The sequence below is a fragment of the Zingiber officinale genome, chromosome 7B (genome assembly GCF_018446385.1).
Source record: "Zingiber officinale cultivar Zhangliang chromosome 7B, Zo_v1.1, whole genome shotgun sequence".
In the NCBI taxonomy this organism is placed as follows: domain Eukaryota; kingdom Viridiplantae; phylum Streptophyta; class Magnoliopsida; order Zingiberales; family Zingiberaceae; genus Zingiber; species Zingiber officinale.
This window is the reverse complement of record NC_055999.1, coordinates 98,739,268-98,756,336: the sequence shown is the minus strand read 5'-3', so window position 1 is coordinate 98,756,336 and position 17,069 is coordinate 98,739,268. Positions and strand designations below refer to the sequence as shown.

General features: G+C 40.5%; 2 protein-coding genes across 2 annotated transcripts; one reads left to right on the top strand and one right to left on the bottom strand.

Moving 5' to 3' along the window:
- Positions 1 to 412: 412 nt before the first annotated feature.
- Positions 413 to 3,725, top strand: LOC122006487. Its single transcript, XM_042562015.1, has 3 exons — positions 413 to 814; positions 1,301 to 2,599; positions 3,396 to 3,725. Exons 1-3 carry the CDS (start codon positions 632 to 634, stop codon positions 3,621 to 3,623), a joined length of 1,710 nt encoding a protein of 569 aa, XP_042417949.1. The 5' UTR covers positions 413 to 631; the 3' UTR covers positions 3,624 to 3,725.
- A 138-nt stretch (positions 3,726 to 3,863) lies between these two features.
- Positions 3,864 to 8,413, bottom strand: LOC122006488 (serine/threonine-protein kinase STN7, chloroplastic-like). Its single transcript, XM_042562016.1, has 10 exons — positions 7,992 to 8,413; positions 7,804 to 7,893; positions 6,817 to 6,936; positions 6,611 to 6,715; positions 5,638 to 5,806; positions 5,460 to 5,553; positions 5,255 to 5,348; positions 5,073 to 5,129; positions 4,282 to 4,695; positions 3,864 to 4,152 (listed from the first exon to the last, which is right to left on the bottom strand). The coding sequence occupies exons 1-10, from the start codon at positions 8,358 to 8,360 to the stop codon at positions 3,991 to 3,993; spliced, it is 1,674 nt and encodes a 557-aa protein (XP_042417950.1). The 5' UTR covers positions 8,361 to 8,413; the 3' UTR covers positions 3,864 to 3,990.
- Positions 8,414 to 17,069: the final 8,656 nt, after the last annotated feature.

Here is a 17,069-nt window from a genome sequence, read left to right as displayed (position 1 = left end):
TCAGTAAGAAATTTTGATACAACTTTAAATAGGCAATTATTAAAAATAATATTTCATTTTTATTTTTCCATTTTTATATTACTTTATAGGAAGGCAGAGCAATTAAAACTTACAATTGAGTATAAAAAAGTAGTTTATTTATCCACTCAATTTTTACTAATATTCTAATGAATTTGATTTAAAATATTTAGAGTGATTTTAATTAAAATTATTGTAAGTTTTAATAAAATTAGGATAAGTATTCTTTTAATATTTTATACTTATTTAAAGTAATAAAAAAAACTTTTTTTTAATAAAAAAGGATACAGATATAAAACGTCTACGGAAGCGGAACCATCTCGATGCTTCGTACAAACGCGCGTGCGTACGTATGCACGGCATGCACGTGCCTTCTGCTTATGCCTTGTTTTACAAGAAATCGGACGCCTCGCCGATTATAATCCCACCAAAACGAATGCTGCGTCGCCGGCGTCAGTAGAAATCCGACTTCCGAGAAAGGAGGAGCTCTTCGCATCTTTATCTATCCCCGCTGGGTTCCTGTTGTTTCATCGATCCGGGACTTTTGGGGAGAGGAAGAAAGGGTAATCGCCGCGCAGGAGTGCCTCGATCCGATTGAACCATTCCGATCGACATGGATTTCGAGCTGCGTGTGGCTCGGGAGAAGTTGGAAAGGGAGCAGAGGGAGCGCAAGGCTAGAGCCAAGGCCAAGTTAGACCGGGAGCAGCGGGCCAAGGCTGAGGCCGCCCGCCAACGCGAAGCCATCGAAGCCACCCAGCGCGATAAGCGCCTCGACGCCGCTCGCGCCCAACTCGAGGTCTTACATCTCTTCTTTCTCCGCCTCTTTATTCTGTATATTCCTTTATCCTTTTATTCTGCCGGGCTATTAATTGCGATTTGAGCGAGTAGCTGAAAAAAAAAGGAGCTTTTTTTCGTGCATCTTTGTTTTTCTTCTTTGATTTGCTAAGTAACGGTTACATATTTCTGGGCTTGATTTATGAAATTTGGTTAGCTTCTGGAGATTGTGTGGGTTGGTTATATTAAACATCCCTTTAACAAATGGCATGTGAATCTGCATCCCAATTAATCAAAAACTGCGACTTTTTTTTGGTTTAAAATCAAATTTAGTTATGTGTAGCATTATAATCTTCAAGAAAGAAAACTAACTTGGTTCTTGGTGATGCTTTAAGTGGAATGATGCATTTTTTGAAGTAATATTTGAAATATTGTCAACAATGCTTCTACTTCTTTGTCTGCCTATTTGAATAACTTGAACCAGCATAAAACTGAATTCTTCTTGCAGGCAGAGCGGCAAAAGGAAGAAAGCATGCTTCTCGGGAATGGAATTGTATTTTCCCGAACTTTTGAAGCTGTATCTTTTGATGGCTTTGGAGACAAAATCAAACTTCCACCTTCTTGCTTTCAAGAATTATCTGATCAAGGTGCCCTGGATAAAGGCCCCATGCATTTTAGGCTGTCGATGGTTAATGAATCAGTTCCATCAGATTCTGATGCTGATGTCCAGAGTGGATTCCGATTAACTCATTCAGGAGTTTTAGAGTTTACTGCAAGAGATGGTTCAGTGGAACTACCTCCCCACGTATGGGACAATTTATTCTCTGGTGTCTGTCTAGATGTTCCTCTTATTGAGGTGCGTTATGTTAGCTTACCAAAAGGAACATATGCAAAATTACAACCTGAAGGGATGGGTTTTTCTGATATTCCCAATCATAAGGCCGTGCTCGAGACAACTCTCCGTAGACATGCAACTTTGTCTGAAGGTGACATTATTACTGTCAGTTATGGTGAACTAAACTACAAGTTGAGGGTTCTTCAGCTAAAACCTGCTTCCAGTGTCTCTGTTCTAGAAACTGATATTGAAGTTGACGTAGAGGGACCTGACTCTGCTTCCAACAATATAGGGAAAGATCGTGTTCTTACACCACTTATCATGGGAAAGATTGAAGAAGGAATTGTTGAAAAAGGGGAGTGTAATTACTATAAGTTCATTGTTGAGGATGCTATGAGAGATAAAATTGCATCTGGTCAGATCAATATTGAAATAAAGCTCGATGCAGATGGTAATGGAGATACCAACATTTATGTATCAAGGCATCCAATGATATTTCCGACCCAGCATCGCCATGAATGGTCATCTCATGAGATGGGCTCCAAGGCTCTGATAATAAGGCCAAAGGATCTGAATCTGGTTGCTGGTACCTATAGCATTGGTGTTTTTGGTTTTGAAGGTGTTACAAGGTATAAAATCTCTGTGGCTTATAAAGACAACATTAAGCAAAAGGTCGGGGAACATGCTACTGTTCCATCACAAGTTGATGTGGAATCTGTAGAATGCCGAAATTGCAAACATTATATATCCAGTCGCACCATTTTACTCCATGAAGCATATTGCATTCGACACAATGTTCTTTGCCAATATAATGGTTGTGGAGTTGTTCTTAGAAAGGAGGAAGTGGCAAACCATGTACATTGTGATAAATGTGGACACGCCTTTCAGCAAGAAAAGTTGGAGAAGCACATGAGGGTGTTTCATGAACCACTTCATTGCCCGTGTGGAGTGATACTAGAGACGGAACAAATGGTATGCTACTTATTCCATGTTTATTTCTTGTGTGTTATTAGGCTCTATGCAGTTGCCAATCTTGGTTCTGGATTTCTTTTATAAGAAGTTGGGCAACAACTATTTGATTTTATCACTTTACATAATCTTACTCTTCTATGAAATAGATATTTCCTGTAATTAGTCAGGATATTATGGTTTATTCAATGGTCTAGATACATGATCTCTCAATCATTGCATATTAATCTTATAGATTCCCACCTTTACATTTTTTGGATGTGAGTCACTAAATTCAATTACCTATTCCATGTAAAAATTAGTCACAAACCTTTTGTTCAGTGTTTACCATCAATTACTTGTTTGTAAACCACTTGATTTTTGGAGTTTCTTCTCTTCATTGTAGATGGCACTGGATGGATGTATTCTGTGCCTTACACAAGCAATTTGGTACAACTATATATATAATAAAAGAGAGAAACTAGGTTTATCAATCAGAGTAAAAAAAATGCGAGGGGTGTTATAATGGTAATGACTGAGCTTAATTTGCTGAAGGCGACCCATTGGCTTGCCATTGTTGTTTTGTTGGATCTCTAAATCATCTGTACTGCACAGAATTTGATTTGTCGCTTTTGTTTCAACTACGAACTCTTAGTACTTTTATGGCATTTTATATTTCGTGCATCAAGGTTTCTCCATAAAAACGATTACTAATTCAGTAGATTGTTCCTTTGATGCCTCTTTTACACTGCTTTGTATATATGTATTTGCGAAGAAAATTCATTCTTGTTTACGAGACCTTCATTCTCTTATGTGACAGGTCGAACACCAATCCTTGATGTGCCCACTTCGTTTGGTAACTTGTCGCTTCTGCGGAGATATGGTCCAAGCTGGTGCCGCAGCAGCTGATGCTCGGGATCGTTTCAGAGGGCTCTCCGAACATGAGAGTATCTGCGGGTCTCGGACAGCTCCATGCGACTCATGTGGGCGTTCCGTCATGCTGAAGGAAATGGATCTCCATGTTGTTGCTGTGCATCAGAAAAGCTAACTTAACTACCTCTGCCATTTCAAAACATTCAAATTCATCTTAGATATGGGCTCGAGTGTGCCACAAACTTTCATGCATCTTTTATTCTGTATTATTTTGAATGTACGAAATCAAAAAGATGAAAGATCTTTCCTTTTAAAATTCCAATTGTCTCGCCCTGAGTCTTCAACTTTTGAAACCTAGCTTCTAATGAACAGCCACTATAAAGAAGATACAAACTAGGAAGCTGTCGATCACAAGTGACTCAAAAGGGTGAGTAGGAACTTGTTCTTATATGCTGAGTAGCGAGGCCATATATACATTCCTTTACATTTCAAGGGAGCAATTCCCTGGATCTATAGATTTGCAGCATATCATTTAGCTTTTCTTACTCCTCCCGGGGGATCCATCGACTCCACCAAATACTTTTCCTCCGTCTGTTAAGATCATCCATGCTCTCATTTAGGGTTTTAATTAACTTCCTCTGCACGCGGAGGATGGAAGCGAGCAAGTTACGCTGCTGCGAACCGCCCTTCTTCGGCTTGATTTCCTGTTAATTGCATTGCATTGCACTCTAGATCAGAAAATGGCAGAAGAAACAATGCAAGCATTGTAAACTGCGATAAGCTAGTCTTTTTTTCATATGACTACTGGCGGAAGAAATGTTAAGGCTACTTACTCTCAGTTCCTGGAGTTGCGCTTCTGTGAAGCCGCCTTCTGATGCTGTCCCTGACTTTGCCATAAACTTAATAATCCAATTGGCAGCTTCACTGTAGTCCTTTTGCGTCGCGCGGTATTGTTGAAGCCTTAAATTTTGCATAATGGACAGACCGAGCAGGCCTTCACGTTTGAAAAATGGGTGAGCTAGTGCAGCCTTTGCGCTGGTTCTTTGGCGCGCTTTATAACGAACCATGGAAGTGAGAAGCTCCCAGCCAATGCCTCCATCTAAATCTAGCAGTTCAAATCCCTTTCGGAGATCTGGACTGGCACGGGGCTCCACTAGATTTCTCCATGCACTTAAGTCATAGTTGCAGCGCTTCAGCTGACGGTTAAATTGTACAAGGCTGTTGTCAGACCGTAGCGACGGAAATACCTGAACAAAGAAGTAGCAATTAGCCTCATTCTTCTACTTTACTCAAAAGCAATATTTGTGATGATTGACAAATAGTATATCAAGAAGTTAAAATGCTTAAGCCTAACTTAATAGTAGCTAACCTCATCTAATCTTTTAAAACTCCTTTGCTAGCTCTCAACTCACCTATAAGACTAAATTGGGGAGTTACGATCTCCCTCACTTAAGGCTTATAAGGGTCTAATCTTATAAATTCACAATGACGGTAAAGAAAGTCATTCGATGATTTGATTGAACAAGAAAATACTCATAGTGAATGATTGTATGTGTGTGCATTGCTGGGAATTGACTAGCACATTCTGGTAAGACAAGCATTTCTTGAGACTTTGAGAACATACCATTTGAAGGAAAATAAGGCCCAAGCTGTAAATGTCAAATCTGTCAGGTGAGTTCAGCTGTTGAGAACAAAAACGCCAAAAGAGTAAAGACTGACTTAATTTTCTGGTAAAAACAAATGAAAATATAACTGTTTCATCCTTTTGGCACATAAATGAATACTAAAATGTGCATATCGATGAACCTGCCACAGAACAGGGGATAATGCAGTAGCCACTGGTGCAGAAGGTGCAGAGGGTGTTTGTGTACTCATGATATACTGCTCAGGTGCAGCATACCTAACAACAACAACAATTAGAATGTTTTAGAACTACCTATGTATAAACTCCTTTGGATAAAGATATCAAAAATATAATAGAACAGAAATATGCAAGATCAGATATATATACCGTGGGTCGAGCAGAAACTCCTTGGGAATATAGTTTATACCAACTCGCAAATCTGTTGCGGCTCCCAGATCGATAATTTTGAAGGTTCGAGCCCCTGCAATTATAGTTATTGTTGATTAGAACCCATCTACAAACAGATAAATTCAACCGTGTAGAACTATGACATGACAATTTCCACCTTCTGAGAAAATCACATTTTGAGGCTTAATGTCTCTGTGGACGATCCCTGTCGAATGAAGACCATCTAAAGCAAACAAAAGTTGCCTCATGATTGTTTGAATAATTTTGTTCTCTCTTTGTAATCCCTTTGGCAAATCTTGAACTTCTCCTAGAATCTTAGCCTCCACCTGAAGAAATGGATGTCGGGCAAATTAAGAAATAGTAGGATAGAACTTGCGAATAAAATCAGCTACGAAAAGGCAAGACAACATAAGAACCTCAGAAAAAACAATGTAATAGAACTGATCCAAAAGTTGTGATTAGTGTGATGAGCATTAATGTAATCTTAAAGATGAATGTTGAGCTTTTAAAATCACATCACTTGGAGCCTGATTCACTATAATCAGTTTTTTCTTTAACAAAGGTATCACTTGCTAAGTTATTGCAACAGTACATAAATAATCAAGATACAACAAAATGACTCGGTTACTTTCAACTATTCGAAGGAACATAAATGCATATCTTCCGAGAAAGAGATGAGAAAAATTGTGTGACAAGCACTAGAAGCTATAACCAACGCTTAGTTAGATTATGCTTATTAGTGCACTGGTATCATACTGTCACATAGATTATGCTTATTGCGGAAGTTAGCTAGATCACTTTGGCTTAACTTGAATCACTTCATTGTAGTTTTTCCTTGTCATATTGAACTGTTTACTTATAAAGGTGTTTTATGAAAGGCAAAAAGGAAAAAATCTCATAAACTGATTCCCCTAAAAGAATTAATTATTCCATACACTGGTTGAACTAATAAAAAACTTCATCTAATTTGGCAACTCTTCAGAGATACTTAAGCTTCATGGGGTTCAACATACTCTTCAGAAATACTTGGGAAAATTAAAAAGCTAAACTGAGTAGCAGCACAGAGATAGAACAACATTAGAAAAATAGAGCACATGAAACTGGAACAATGGTTGCAAAAGTATACTGACATTATAGGGGAATTCTTTGCTTTGGATGAGATCTGCAAGTGTGTCCTCACCCTCAAAACGCCAAATGAGCCAGTACTCATCTCCACCCTTCCCTTTAGATTTGTTCTGTGAAGTAACACACGGCACTTGTTACATCAAGCAATGTTTCTTCCCAAAAGAAATCGAGTTGATAAAAGACAGTGTCCCAGAACATAAGAGAAGAGTACCTCAAGAAAACCATACAAGAAATAGGCACAGCTGCTAGCACAGGCTCGTCGCACACGCTCATTCATCCATATCTCCACTGCTCCATATTCGGTGGCTTTCTTCAATACCAAATCGCCTTCCTTTTAACCAATCAAATGAACAAGAATTAGGGATTAGGCTAAACAGGAGCTTAGCCCTGTCATGCTCGCTTGGTTGACATGAAAACTGCTATGACTAGAGTAGTGGTGTCAATGGACCGTGCTTGGACTGGACATGACACGAGTCCAGTTCGTGCCGTGCTGTGTCGGCGGCAGTGCCGTTCCGTGCCGGCGACAGTGCCATGCCCCGCGTGGTGCTGTGTCGTGTCGGCTGCTGTGCCGTTCCGTGCTAGCGGACGTGCCGTGACGTGCAGTGCTGTGCCGGCTATCGTGCCGGCGTGCCGTGCCGGCTATCGTGCCGGCGTGCCGTGCCGACTATCGTGCCGGCGTGCCGTGCTTTGCCGTGACGGCGACCCTACCATGCCTTGCTGTGCTGGCTGCCTTGCCGTTCCATGACGTGCAGTGCTGTGCAGTGCCGACTGTCGTGCCGGTGTGCCGTAACGCCCGCCGTACCATGCCGCGCTGTGCCGGGAACCGTGGCGTGCAGTGCCGTGCCGGTGTGCCGTGCTGTGCCGTAACGCCCGCCGTACCATGACGCGCTGTGCCGGGAACCGTGGCGTGCAGTGTTGTGCCGACTGTCGTGCCGTACCGTGTAGTGCCGGCGAACGTGCCGTGCCGTGCTGCCGACTGTCGTTCCGTGCCGGCGGCCGTGCCATGCCGCGCTGTGCCGTGCCGGTTGCTGTGCGGTGCCGTGTCGGCGGAAGTGCCGTTCCGTGCAAGCGGTCGTGCCGTGCCGTGCCGTGCCGTGCCGGTGGCAACAGCCCTCTTTACATCTCTAGACCAGTGAAATAATCCAACAACTGAATTGAGAAAAAATCAACATGATTTGGGAAATTACTATGAGAGCACCTTGATTGAAGGCTTGGGGTTTGCCAAGGAGACCTTATAGACGACCCCGAAGGCGCCTTCACCGAGCTTCTTACCGAGCACAATATCATCCTGCATAACGGAACCAAGCGAGGCGATAGACCAAGGGATCGGAAGGCGCACAAAGGGAAGCAAAAGTATAAGATTGTGCATCAATCGAAAGGCAATACCTTGTGGATGGCGGGACGAAAGAAGCGTTCCACAAAAGCGAGGACGAACATGTCGAAGAAGCCGGGTGCGACGCCGGGGGTCGCCCAGAGGTAGGACACGGCGGCGACGGCGAGGGCGACGCCGGGGGCGGTAAGGGTGAGGCCAGTGGGTCGGGGCAGGGTGCTTCGGTAAATGATGTCTCCGCACTCCATGACGGTGCAGGGGAGTCCCACGCCCACCCCGACGAAGAGATCGTGCAGGTGGGCCGAAGCCCTAGCGGGCGCTGGCACCTTCCGTCCAGTGGGAAATGAGGGAGGAGGAGACCTGCGCCGGTGGCCAGAGAGAAAGAAGGAAGCGTGGCCGAGGCGGAGAGCGCCGGCCGTCGCCATTGCTCATAAGATTAGTGGTCAGTATGCGTCGGGAGTGTGGAGCTGCTGCTCATTCAATTGGGGGATTTATGGTTTTATTTTTTTTCCATAAAAATTTTTTAATTTTATTTTATTTTCCATAAAAAACATTTTAATTTTATTTGGAATATGCCTTTTAAATTTATTTTGTTGTTGCTTGTAGATATTTATACACGCCATTATCCACTAGCCACAATTTAGCAAAATTGATGCCAAAGGTACTTGTCTACTCACAAGCATGTGGTTGGAAATTTTGGGATTGAGATTTTATTTTTATTTATTATTTTTAATTTCAGTTAAAATTTAAGTGAAAATCAAATAATGCAGATAATAAAAAAACAAAAATCATAACAATAGTGTGTATTACTAAAGAATTTAATATTTATAACTTTACATGCTTGGTTACAAATTAAGCCTATAAATTTAAATTTATTTTAATTTATTAATGTGAGTTACTTAGAATACTAAACAAAAATGGCTGTAGCTCCTTCATAAGGATTTACGTGAACGAGAAAACGGTAAAAAAAATGGAAAGCAATAATGTAATTAATGTTAGGTCCGGTTGAGTCAGAAGAAAGGGTGAATTACTCACTTTGATTATTTGATTAATTTGATTTTACACAGTAAAAATTTGAAGGTAATACTAATTTATTTTTATTTGGTATCCATTTTTTTTAAGATGACTAATCTAAGGTTCTACATCCGGGTCACACTTTGCACTATGAAATTTCTCCTTCTCGGATTAACATTAAAGATGGAGAAATCTTATACAATCATCTACAACTCTCCCTCTCAATAGAATACCTCATAAGGAAGAAGAAGTCAAGAAATTAGGATTTTGAGTACACGTTCTTCTTCTTTGAGTGGCTTGAGATTACAGTATTAGTGAGAGCTTAGCACTTGAAGTTGAACTTGAGCTTAAGCTTGAGCACTAAAGAGTAATGGAGAATACTTAATCGTAATAGAATAGTTTCCTTTAAAATAGGCGCTTTGGATCTTCTTAAACCGTAGAGAAAGAGTCATTTTTCTTGTCATTTTGTGAGTCTTAATCGATTAAGAAGTGATTTTAGTCGATTACCAGGTGTTAATCGATTAAAGTAGTCAATTTTGTGCGTGTTTCATTTACGCAACTCCTCTAAATCGCCTACTAATCGATTAAGATTAGGGTAATCGACTAGCTTAAGCGATTAGGAGTTATTTTGATTTCGAACAAAATGTCTCTTAATCGACTGAGCCAATCGCTTAAGCTTCGAACAGAAGCATTCTATTTGAAGCAAAATAACAACATAAGTGATTGATTTAATCGCTTATGGTTTCCTAGTCGATTACTGTAATCTCTTGACAAACCATCTGTTTCAAACATAAGGTTTGTTAAGCGATTGGCTCAATCGCTTAACATCCTCTTAATCAATTAAGAGTTTTTTTAATCGATTAACACACTTTACTTTAGCTGATTTCAATTGCCTCGCCAAGAATCTTATTCTTGATCTCCCTGAACTTCTTTTGCCTTACATCCGATCTTCTGACCTGCAAGGACTTCTTCTGTGCCAAAGATATGGTCCACTGACCTCCTTGGACTTCTCTTGCCTTGCATCTAGTCTTCCGACCTGCAAGAGCTTCTCTTGCCAGGTATCCGGTCCTCAATCTTTTTAGTCTAGAAACTCAAACTCATATTAGATATAATGTATTAGCCTAAACTTAGATAATTGTCAACCATCAAAATTTCTTCCTAGGGCATGATTACACCAACAATCTCCCCCTTTTTAATGTTTGACAATGTATTTAAGTTTAGACTAATTTATAGCATAACATAAGCATAAACGCATAATATAAGCATAAACAATAGTATAAAACTATGTAAACTGTATTTGTAAACTTGCAAAAGATGTTATGCAATATCATGAAATTTAAATGCAATATTTTCTTTCCCTTGGCAAATATCAAAAAGAATAATACACAAGAGTAGAAACTAAAGTAGGAAGTGAAACTCCCCCTTAAGCTATGCATAGAATCTGTATCACAAAAGCATGTGTGCTCCTGTTAAAAAATACAAGGAATATAAGCATAGTAGGGTCACTCCCCCTAAATATATGCAAATGAGAAAAACATAAACATATAAACAGATAGATAGAATAAGGGCACCCATTTCCAAAAAATCATAGTTAAGTCAAAAAGTTCATACAAGTAGGCATGACTTAAAGAAAATATCTAAGTACACTATAAATATCTACTAGTCCCTAATGAATGGTATATAAAAATCCATCATGTCGTTAGCACCAGCAGCATCATTGCTAGCTGTAGGAGGAACGACCACTGCAAAGGTGCAAGCATCAATAGCAGAGCCACCATAGGAGGAGGAGGAGATCGAAATGATGGCCCGATGGTCCAGGAGCGGACCAGCTCGTGCAATGAGGCAATATCTGATCGAATATCAGCTAGAGTCATCTAAGTGCCTGCCTGGCCCTCTATAAGAGTATCAAGTCACCCATGGATCTGTGTCATCTCTAGCTCACGCTCCAAACGTAACTCCTTAGATCGGGTGTCTGTGGTCTCCTCAAACTGAAAAAGTTGAGCCCGGATGTCATCCTCAGACTCAGACGTGTTATATCCAGCCTCTGCCTCAGCATCAGCTCTGGCAACCTCGGCCGCTTGCCGCCTCGGCCGCTGCGCGTCCTAACGAAGATGATTAACCTCAGGCACAATGTGAGCCAAGGAGAAGGATCACACAGAGATCCTCGAATACTTCCATGACATCGAAAGCTGACGACCATGTGTCATATCGATCCCCACAGGCTCCAGCCACTCAGTGATGACATGGCCAAATGTCATGTGTATCATCCTATGAGCTGGTCGAGTGAAATGAATGATGCATTGGAACATGTTTAATGCAATGTTGATGTCAAGGGACTAGCTGAGAGCATATTGTAAGTACCTCAGGGTTGTTTTCATGTGATCAACCAAGTTAAAGTAGGTCATGTGTATTTGATCCTTGTGTTTAAGTGCAGGAGCTTAGGAATACAAGAAGTCAAGCGGAAGACGCAGCTAACGAGAAAGATGACACAGGAAATGAGCCGACGGGCTCGGTGCATCCGAGGGACAAGATGTTGCGGAAGAGTACACTGGTGGATAAGAAGAATGTACGCGGCGTTCAAGAGACGAGAAGCCGGGGAGGAAGTCTGCTCGAGGAGAAGGCCGGAAGATAGGTCCTGGTGAGCCTAATTCCGGATGGATGAAGTCATCCAGGCGATCGGAGCAGCGGAAGAAGCAAGTGAGAGTTGTTGAGCTGCTAGAGGCGCCTTCAACAGGGTTGAAGCTGCCTTCGTGCCTCTCTACGGAAGGCGCCTTCGATGAATAGTACAAATGTGTCTTCCAACCCTTAAAGGCGCCTTCACTAGCCGTTGGCCTAGGATAATGTTTTATCCTCGGCAGATAAAATTATATCCGATGTAAGGCGCCTTGGACCTCTTTAGAGGCACCTTCAAGCTGCGGATAAGATTTTCCAGAGGCTATAAAAAGAGCCCTGGACCTAGGAAATATCGAACAACTTGAATTACAACTCTTGTATTATTTCCTAGTCTATTTCTTGAGCTGTCAATATCTATAAGAGGCTTCTCCGCCTACAATGAAGGAGATCTTTTTAGTGTTGTTTACTGCTTAGGATTAACAACTATCTAGGTTTTAACCAAGTAAACCTCTCATCCTCTTACTTCTTTCTTTAAGTTGTTTAGTTCAATTTTATTATTGTTGTTTTAATAATGCTACTAATCAAGTCTAAAGATCGAGATGGGGTTTATTTTTTTCTGTAGGAAATTCACCCCCTTTTGTCGGTCTCGCTGCACCAACAAGTGGTATCAGAGTCCAACCGCTTCAGAAAGACTAACCGCCAACTGCAGTGCAAAGACGATGGCCGGACCTAGCATCAATCCGCCAACATTTGAGAGGGAGTTCGAGTTCTGAAAAACACAAAATTGAGGTCTTCTTCAAAACAAACTTCAACATCATGTTAAGTATCAAAAAATGGTTTCGAAGTACCCAAAATAATAGACGGAAAAGAACTCAAGGAATATCGATGGAGCAAAAAACAAAGAAACGAATTCATGGCCAATGATAAGGCTGAATTTCATCTACTTAATGTTCTACCTGTCCAGGAACTCAAAAAAATTGGTGACTATACATTTGCAAAAGAACATTGGAAAAAGTTCTTGGAACACCACAAAGCGGCAAGAAAAGAAGAATTCGACCCTTAGATGGACATCACTTCAGAGGAATCTGAGACCGAAGAGAACAATAACATAACGCTAATAACCGAATACCAACCTAAAAATGACGATGAAAGCAGCTCAGAGATGAGCATAGATGAAGGGGAGAATCTTCAGATGAAAGCTGTGATGAAGGAGGAGCATCAGACCACGAGATAAGTGAGGTACGCACACTTTCACTCGAACAATCTTTCCAATTTATTAAAATACTTTCAAAGAATATAGTACAACTAGAAAAGGAAAATGCTAGGTTAAAATTAAACTTAGCAAATTTATGCCCATTAGAAATGTTTGATAACTTGAAAATAGAAAAAGATAAACTAGAAGAATGAATAAAATCTATGGGAAAAAATACTGTGCATGCCTAAATTCGAATATCTTTCAAAAATCAATATTTAGAAAATATGATAGACTAGATTGGTTCATTAGACATCACCAGTGACAAATTAGGAAAATTAGGAAAATTCATATACCCCTAAATTTTTAATAAATTCAGTAGGTAGGAACCTATATTGGGTTCTAAAATCCTTTTTAGATTAAATTCCAAAATTTTTCATAGAAATTGTCTAAATTAGATTTTTTTTTTTGCTTATATGTCAAGTTGGAATCTTTTTCTATATATATATATATTTTTAAAAAGGACTGAAAACTATTTCTGAAAAACATTGTCCTATTAGTAATGCTTGTAGTGTACCCCTAGAAATTTATTTTCAAAACTGTTTAACTGTCTATTATAATTTTACCTTTTTTTATATGATCAAAGGGGGAAAAATAAGTACAATTTAAGAGGAGAAAGGGAGAGTTAGATAATTTTCAATTTTTTTCCATTTTAACAAATTGCATCATTTTAGTGCATTTTTAACCTTAACTTAACTTGGCTTGATGCACATCAAAAAGGAGGAGATTGTAAGTACCCCAGGATTATTTTAATGTGATCAATCAAGTTAAGGTAGGTCTTGTGTATTTGATCCTTGTGTCTAAGTGTGCAGGAACTTAGGACCACAAGAAGTCGAGCGGAAGACACAGCTAGAGAGAAGGATGACATGGGAAAGGAGCGGACGGGCTCGGTTCATCCAAGGGACGATGTGCTGCGAAAGAGTACACCGATGGACGAGAAGAATGTACGTGGCGTTCGAGAGACGAGAAGCCAAGGGAAAAGATTGCTCGAGGAGAAGGCCGGAAGATGGGTCCCAATGAGCCTAATTCCGGATGAATGAAATCACCCTGGTAATCGGAGCAGTGAAAGAAGCAAGTGGGAGTTACTAAACTGCTATAGGCACCTTCAACTGAAAACTCCTCCGCGCCTCTCTATGGAAGGTGCCTTCTATGAACAGTATGAAGACACCTTCCATCCCTTGAAAGCGCCTTTGCTATCCTTTGGCCGAGGATAATGTTTTATCCTTGGCAGATAAAATCTTATCCGATGGAAGGCGCCTGAATCTCTTTGGAGGCACCTTCAAGCTGCGGATAAGATTTTCCAGAGGCTATAAAAAAGCCCTGGACCTAGAAAATATCGAACAACTCGAACTACAACTCTTGTACTATTTTCTAGTTTATTTCTTGAGCTGTCAACGTCTGTAAGAGGCTTCTCCGCCTACAATAAAGGAGATCTTTTTAGTGTTGTTCACTGTCTTAGATTAACAACCAAATCTAAGTTATAACCAAGTAAACCTCTGGTCCTCTTACTTTTTTTTTTTAAGTTGTTAAGTTCAATTTTATTATTATTGTTTTAATAGTGCTACTAATCAAGTTCAAAAATTGAGAAGGGGGATTTTTTGTATAGGCAATTTACCCCCCCTCTTGCCGGTCCCGCTATACCAACACATATAACATGAATATGTGTATGGGTCTGATAGATGCAAGGGCCCAAGTTATAATGGGTAAAATGCATTTGACCATGACCTTAAACAAGGCATAGTCAACTGGAGAGAGCTCCATAGCAGAGTATGTGGTGATAGAAGCTAGGGGTCCATCAGGTCGTGGCCGACCATAAAAATGTTGATGCATGTTATCAAGAGAAATATGACCAAATGGTGGAGGTAAAAGCTCTGGAAATATAGGGTAGAAAATAAACGTATTGGTGGATGACGAACACTCTAAGAACGACCGTAATATAGAAGGAGAAAAATCCAAAGTGCATTTAGCAACGCGAGTTCGATAGTGATATTCGTCACCATGAGGATTGAGGTTGTTATAAAATTGGGATACATAATCCTCATGGATGCACGCTCAAGATACACTAATTTTTTTCAATTGATAGTGGCATAGAACACTCACTACATTGGAGCAATGATCATGAAAGAACTGTTGATCTATTGAGAGAGGAGAAATAAGCTTGAACTTATGGGTGTTGAATTTGTGTTGTAATAATGCATTGGGAAATCTGGAATCTGTAGGTGGCTGAGGAGAGTGGGAAGAACCCTCACCCGTAATAGTTTTTCGTCTAATATGAGAATGAAATGCAACTAGTTGTCAATATGTGAATGATGCACCAACAATGAAAAGTAAACACACAATATGAATGCAAATGGGATGATGCAAGAAGACATCAGAAGCAACTGATTAGCAAAGAACATAGAGCAACAAAGACACTGAAAATTGAGTTTTAGGGTTTAGAAGTTACTTACTTTTCGGAGGTATGGATGAGAAGGAGGAGGCGCTGATGTGTGTTGTCGAACCAGAGAGCTTTCGATGGCGAGAAGGGGTTGGCTCAGACACTCGATCGACGATGAAAGGGAAGAGGTCGGCTAGGGCAGAGACACGAGGCGAGAAGGTTTAAAAAAGGGAAAGTGGGTAGGTGACTTATTTAAGGCGCGGGATCGCAAAAGCCCATAACGTAATTGATTAGGGAATACATTAATCGCTTAAGAATGACAGTAAGCGATTATAACAAGCCCTTCAGACGGATTCTGTGCGTCGTGAAAATGTTCGGTAAGCGACTACCATAATCGATTAAATAGGCCAAATCGATCACTGTGATAAATTTAGAAAGCTACTGTGATTACGTGAAGTTAGCCGAATCGATTACCATAATTGATTCAACACACTTTTTGGCACAGATTATGGTTCCAAATCAATTGATCCAATCGATTGGGGTTGTCCTAATTAATTGGCTCGATCGATTCCGACCTGAACAGGTACGAAAAGTGGAATTCTTAAGCAATTGATAACTGATATCAATCACTTAAGGTCTGATAACTCCACAAATCTACATATTTGTATCGATTTGTCATAATTGGAGCCCACCTTTGGATTTAAGTACTCCAAAATTATCACTAAAAAGAATAAAGTGATTTAATTGGACTAGGATGGTTGGTGAGGTTTAAAATATCCAATCATGATCTTTGGACCAAATACACATTAATTATGTATTGATCTTCCCCATGATTGGTCAAATAAATGATCAATGGAAAAATTCAATCTTCTTGACTAAAGTAATGCATCGTAATAAGCATTATGACCAAGAGAATTGACCCTAACCTCTCACTTCCATCTAAACATATCAAAAGGATAAACAAGGAAAATCCTATGTTTTTGTGAGAGGCAAAGCAATGATTAAGGAGACATCAAGAATTTTAGCTTTGAAATGATCATGGAGGATTGTGGTCTAGTCAATACAACACATTCTCAATTCCCTTTGAAGAAAACTAAATTCAACTTCGAGAAGGAGTTTAGTGAAAATGTCGGCTAAGTTTAATTTTGACTCAATATAATTGAGAACGATATCACCTTGAGTCACATGATCACGAATAAAATGATGCTTGACCTCTATATGTTTTGTTCTTGAATGATGGATGAGAACTTGGACACTTTTATAAGTGAGTTTATAGTCTTCTAGTTGTTGGTGAAATTTCCAGTAGGTCAAGGTTGACCTAGTTAACCAAGCGTAAACCATGGTCATGGTTTCGATGTTTGACAATACAGAAAGACATATAGACATGGACAATGCAGGTGCAGTCGTCCATGCGGAGAGATACTGATCAGGGTCTGATCAGGTTGGATGAAGAAGAGTCAAGTAGGTCAAGGTTGACCGGATACTTGACTGGGAAGTCCTAACTGGGATGTTAAGCAGTTCGGGAAGTCCTGGTGAGTGAAGCCAGGCAGTTCGGAAAGCCCTAGTGAGTGAAGCCAGGCAGTCGGGAAATCCTGGTGAGTGAAGCCAGGCAGTGGGAAAGTCCTGGTGAGTGAAGCTAGGTAAAAGTGGAAGTCCTGGTGAGTGAAGCCAGGCAGTGGGAAAGTCCTGGTGAGTGAAGCCAGGCAGTTGGAAAAGTCCTGGTGAGTGAAGCCAGACAGTTCGGAAAGTCCTAGTGAGTGAAGCTAGGCAGTTTGGAAGTCCTGGTGAGTGAAGCCAAGCAAGGAAAATCCAGATGGGTCAAGGTTGACCAGACATCTGGTGAAAAGTCCAAGTATGGAGACTTGGCACGGGAAAGTC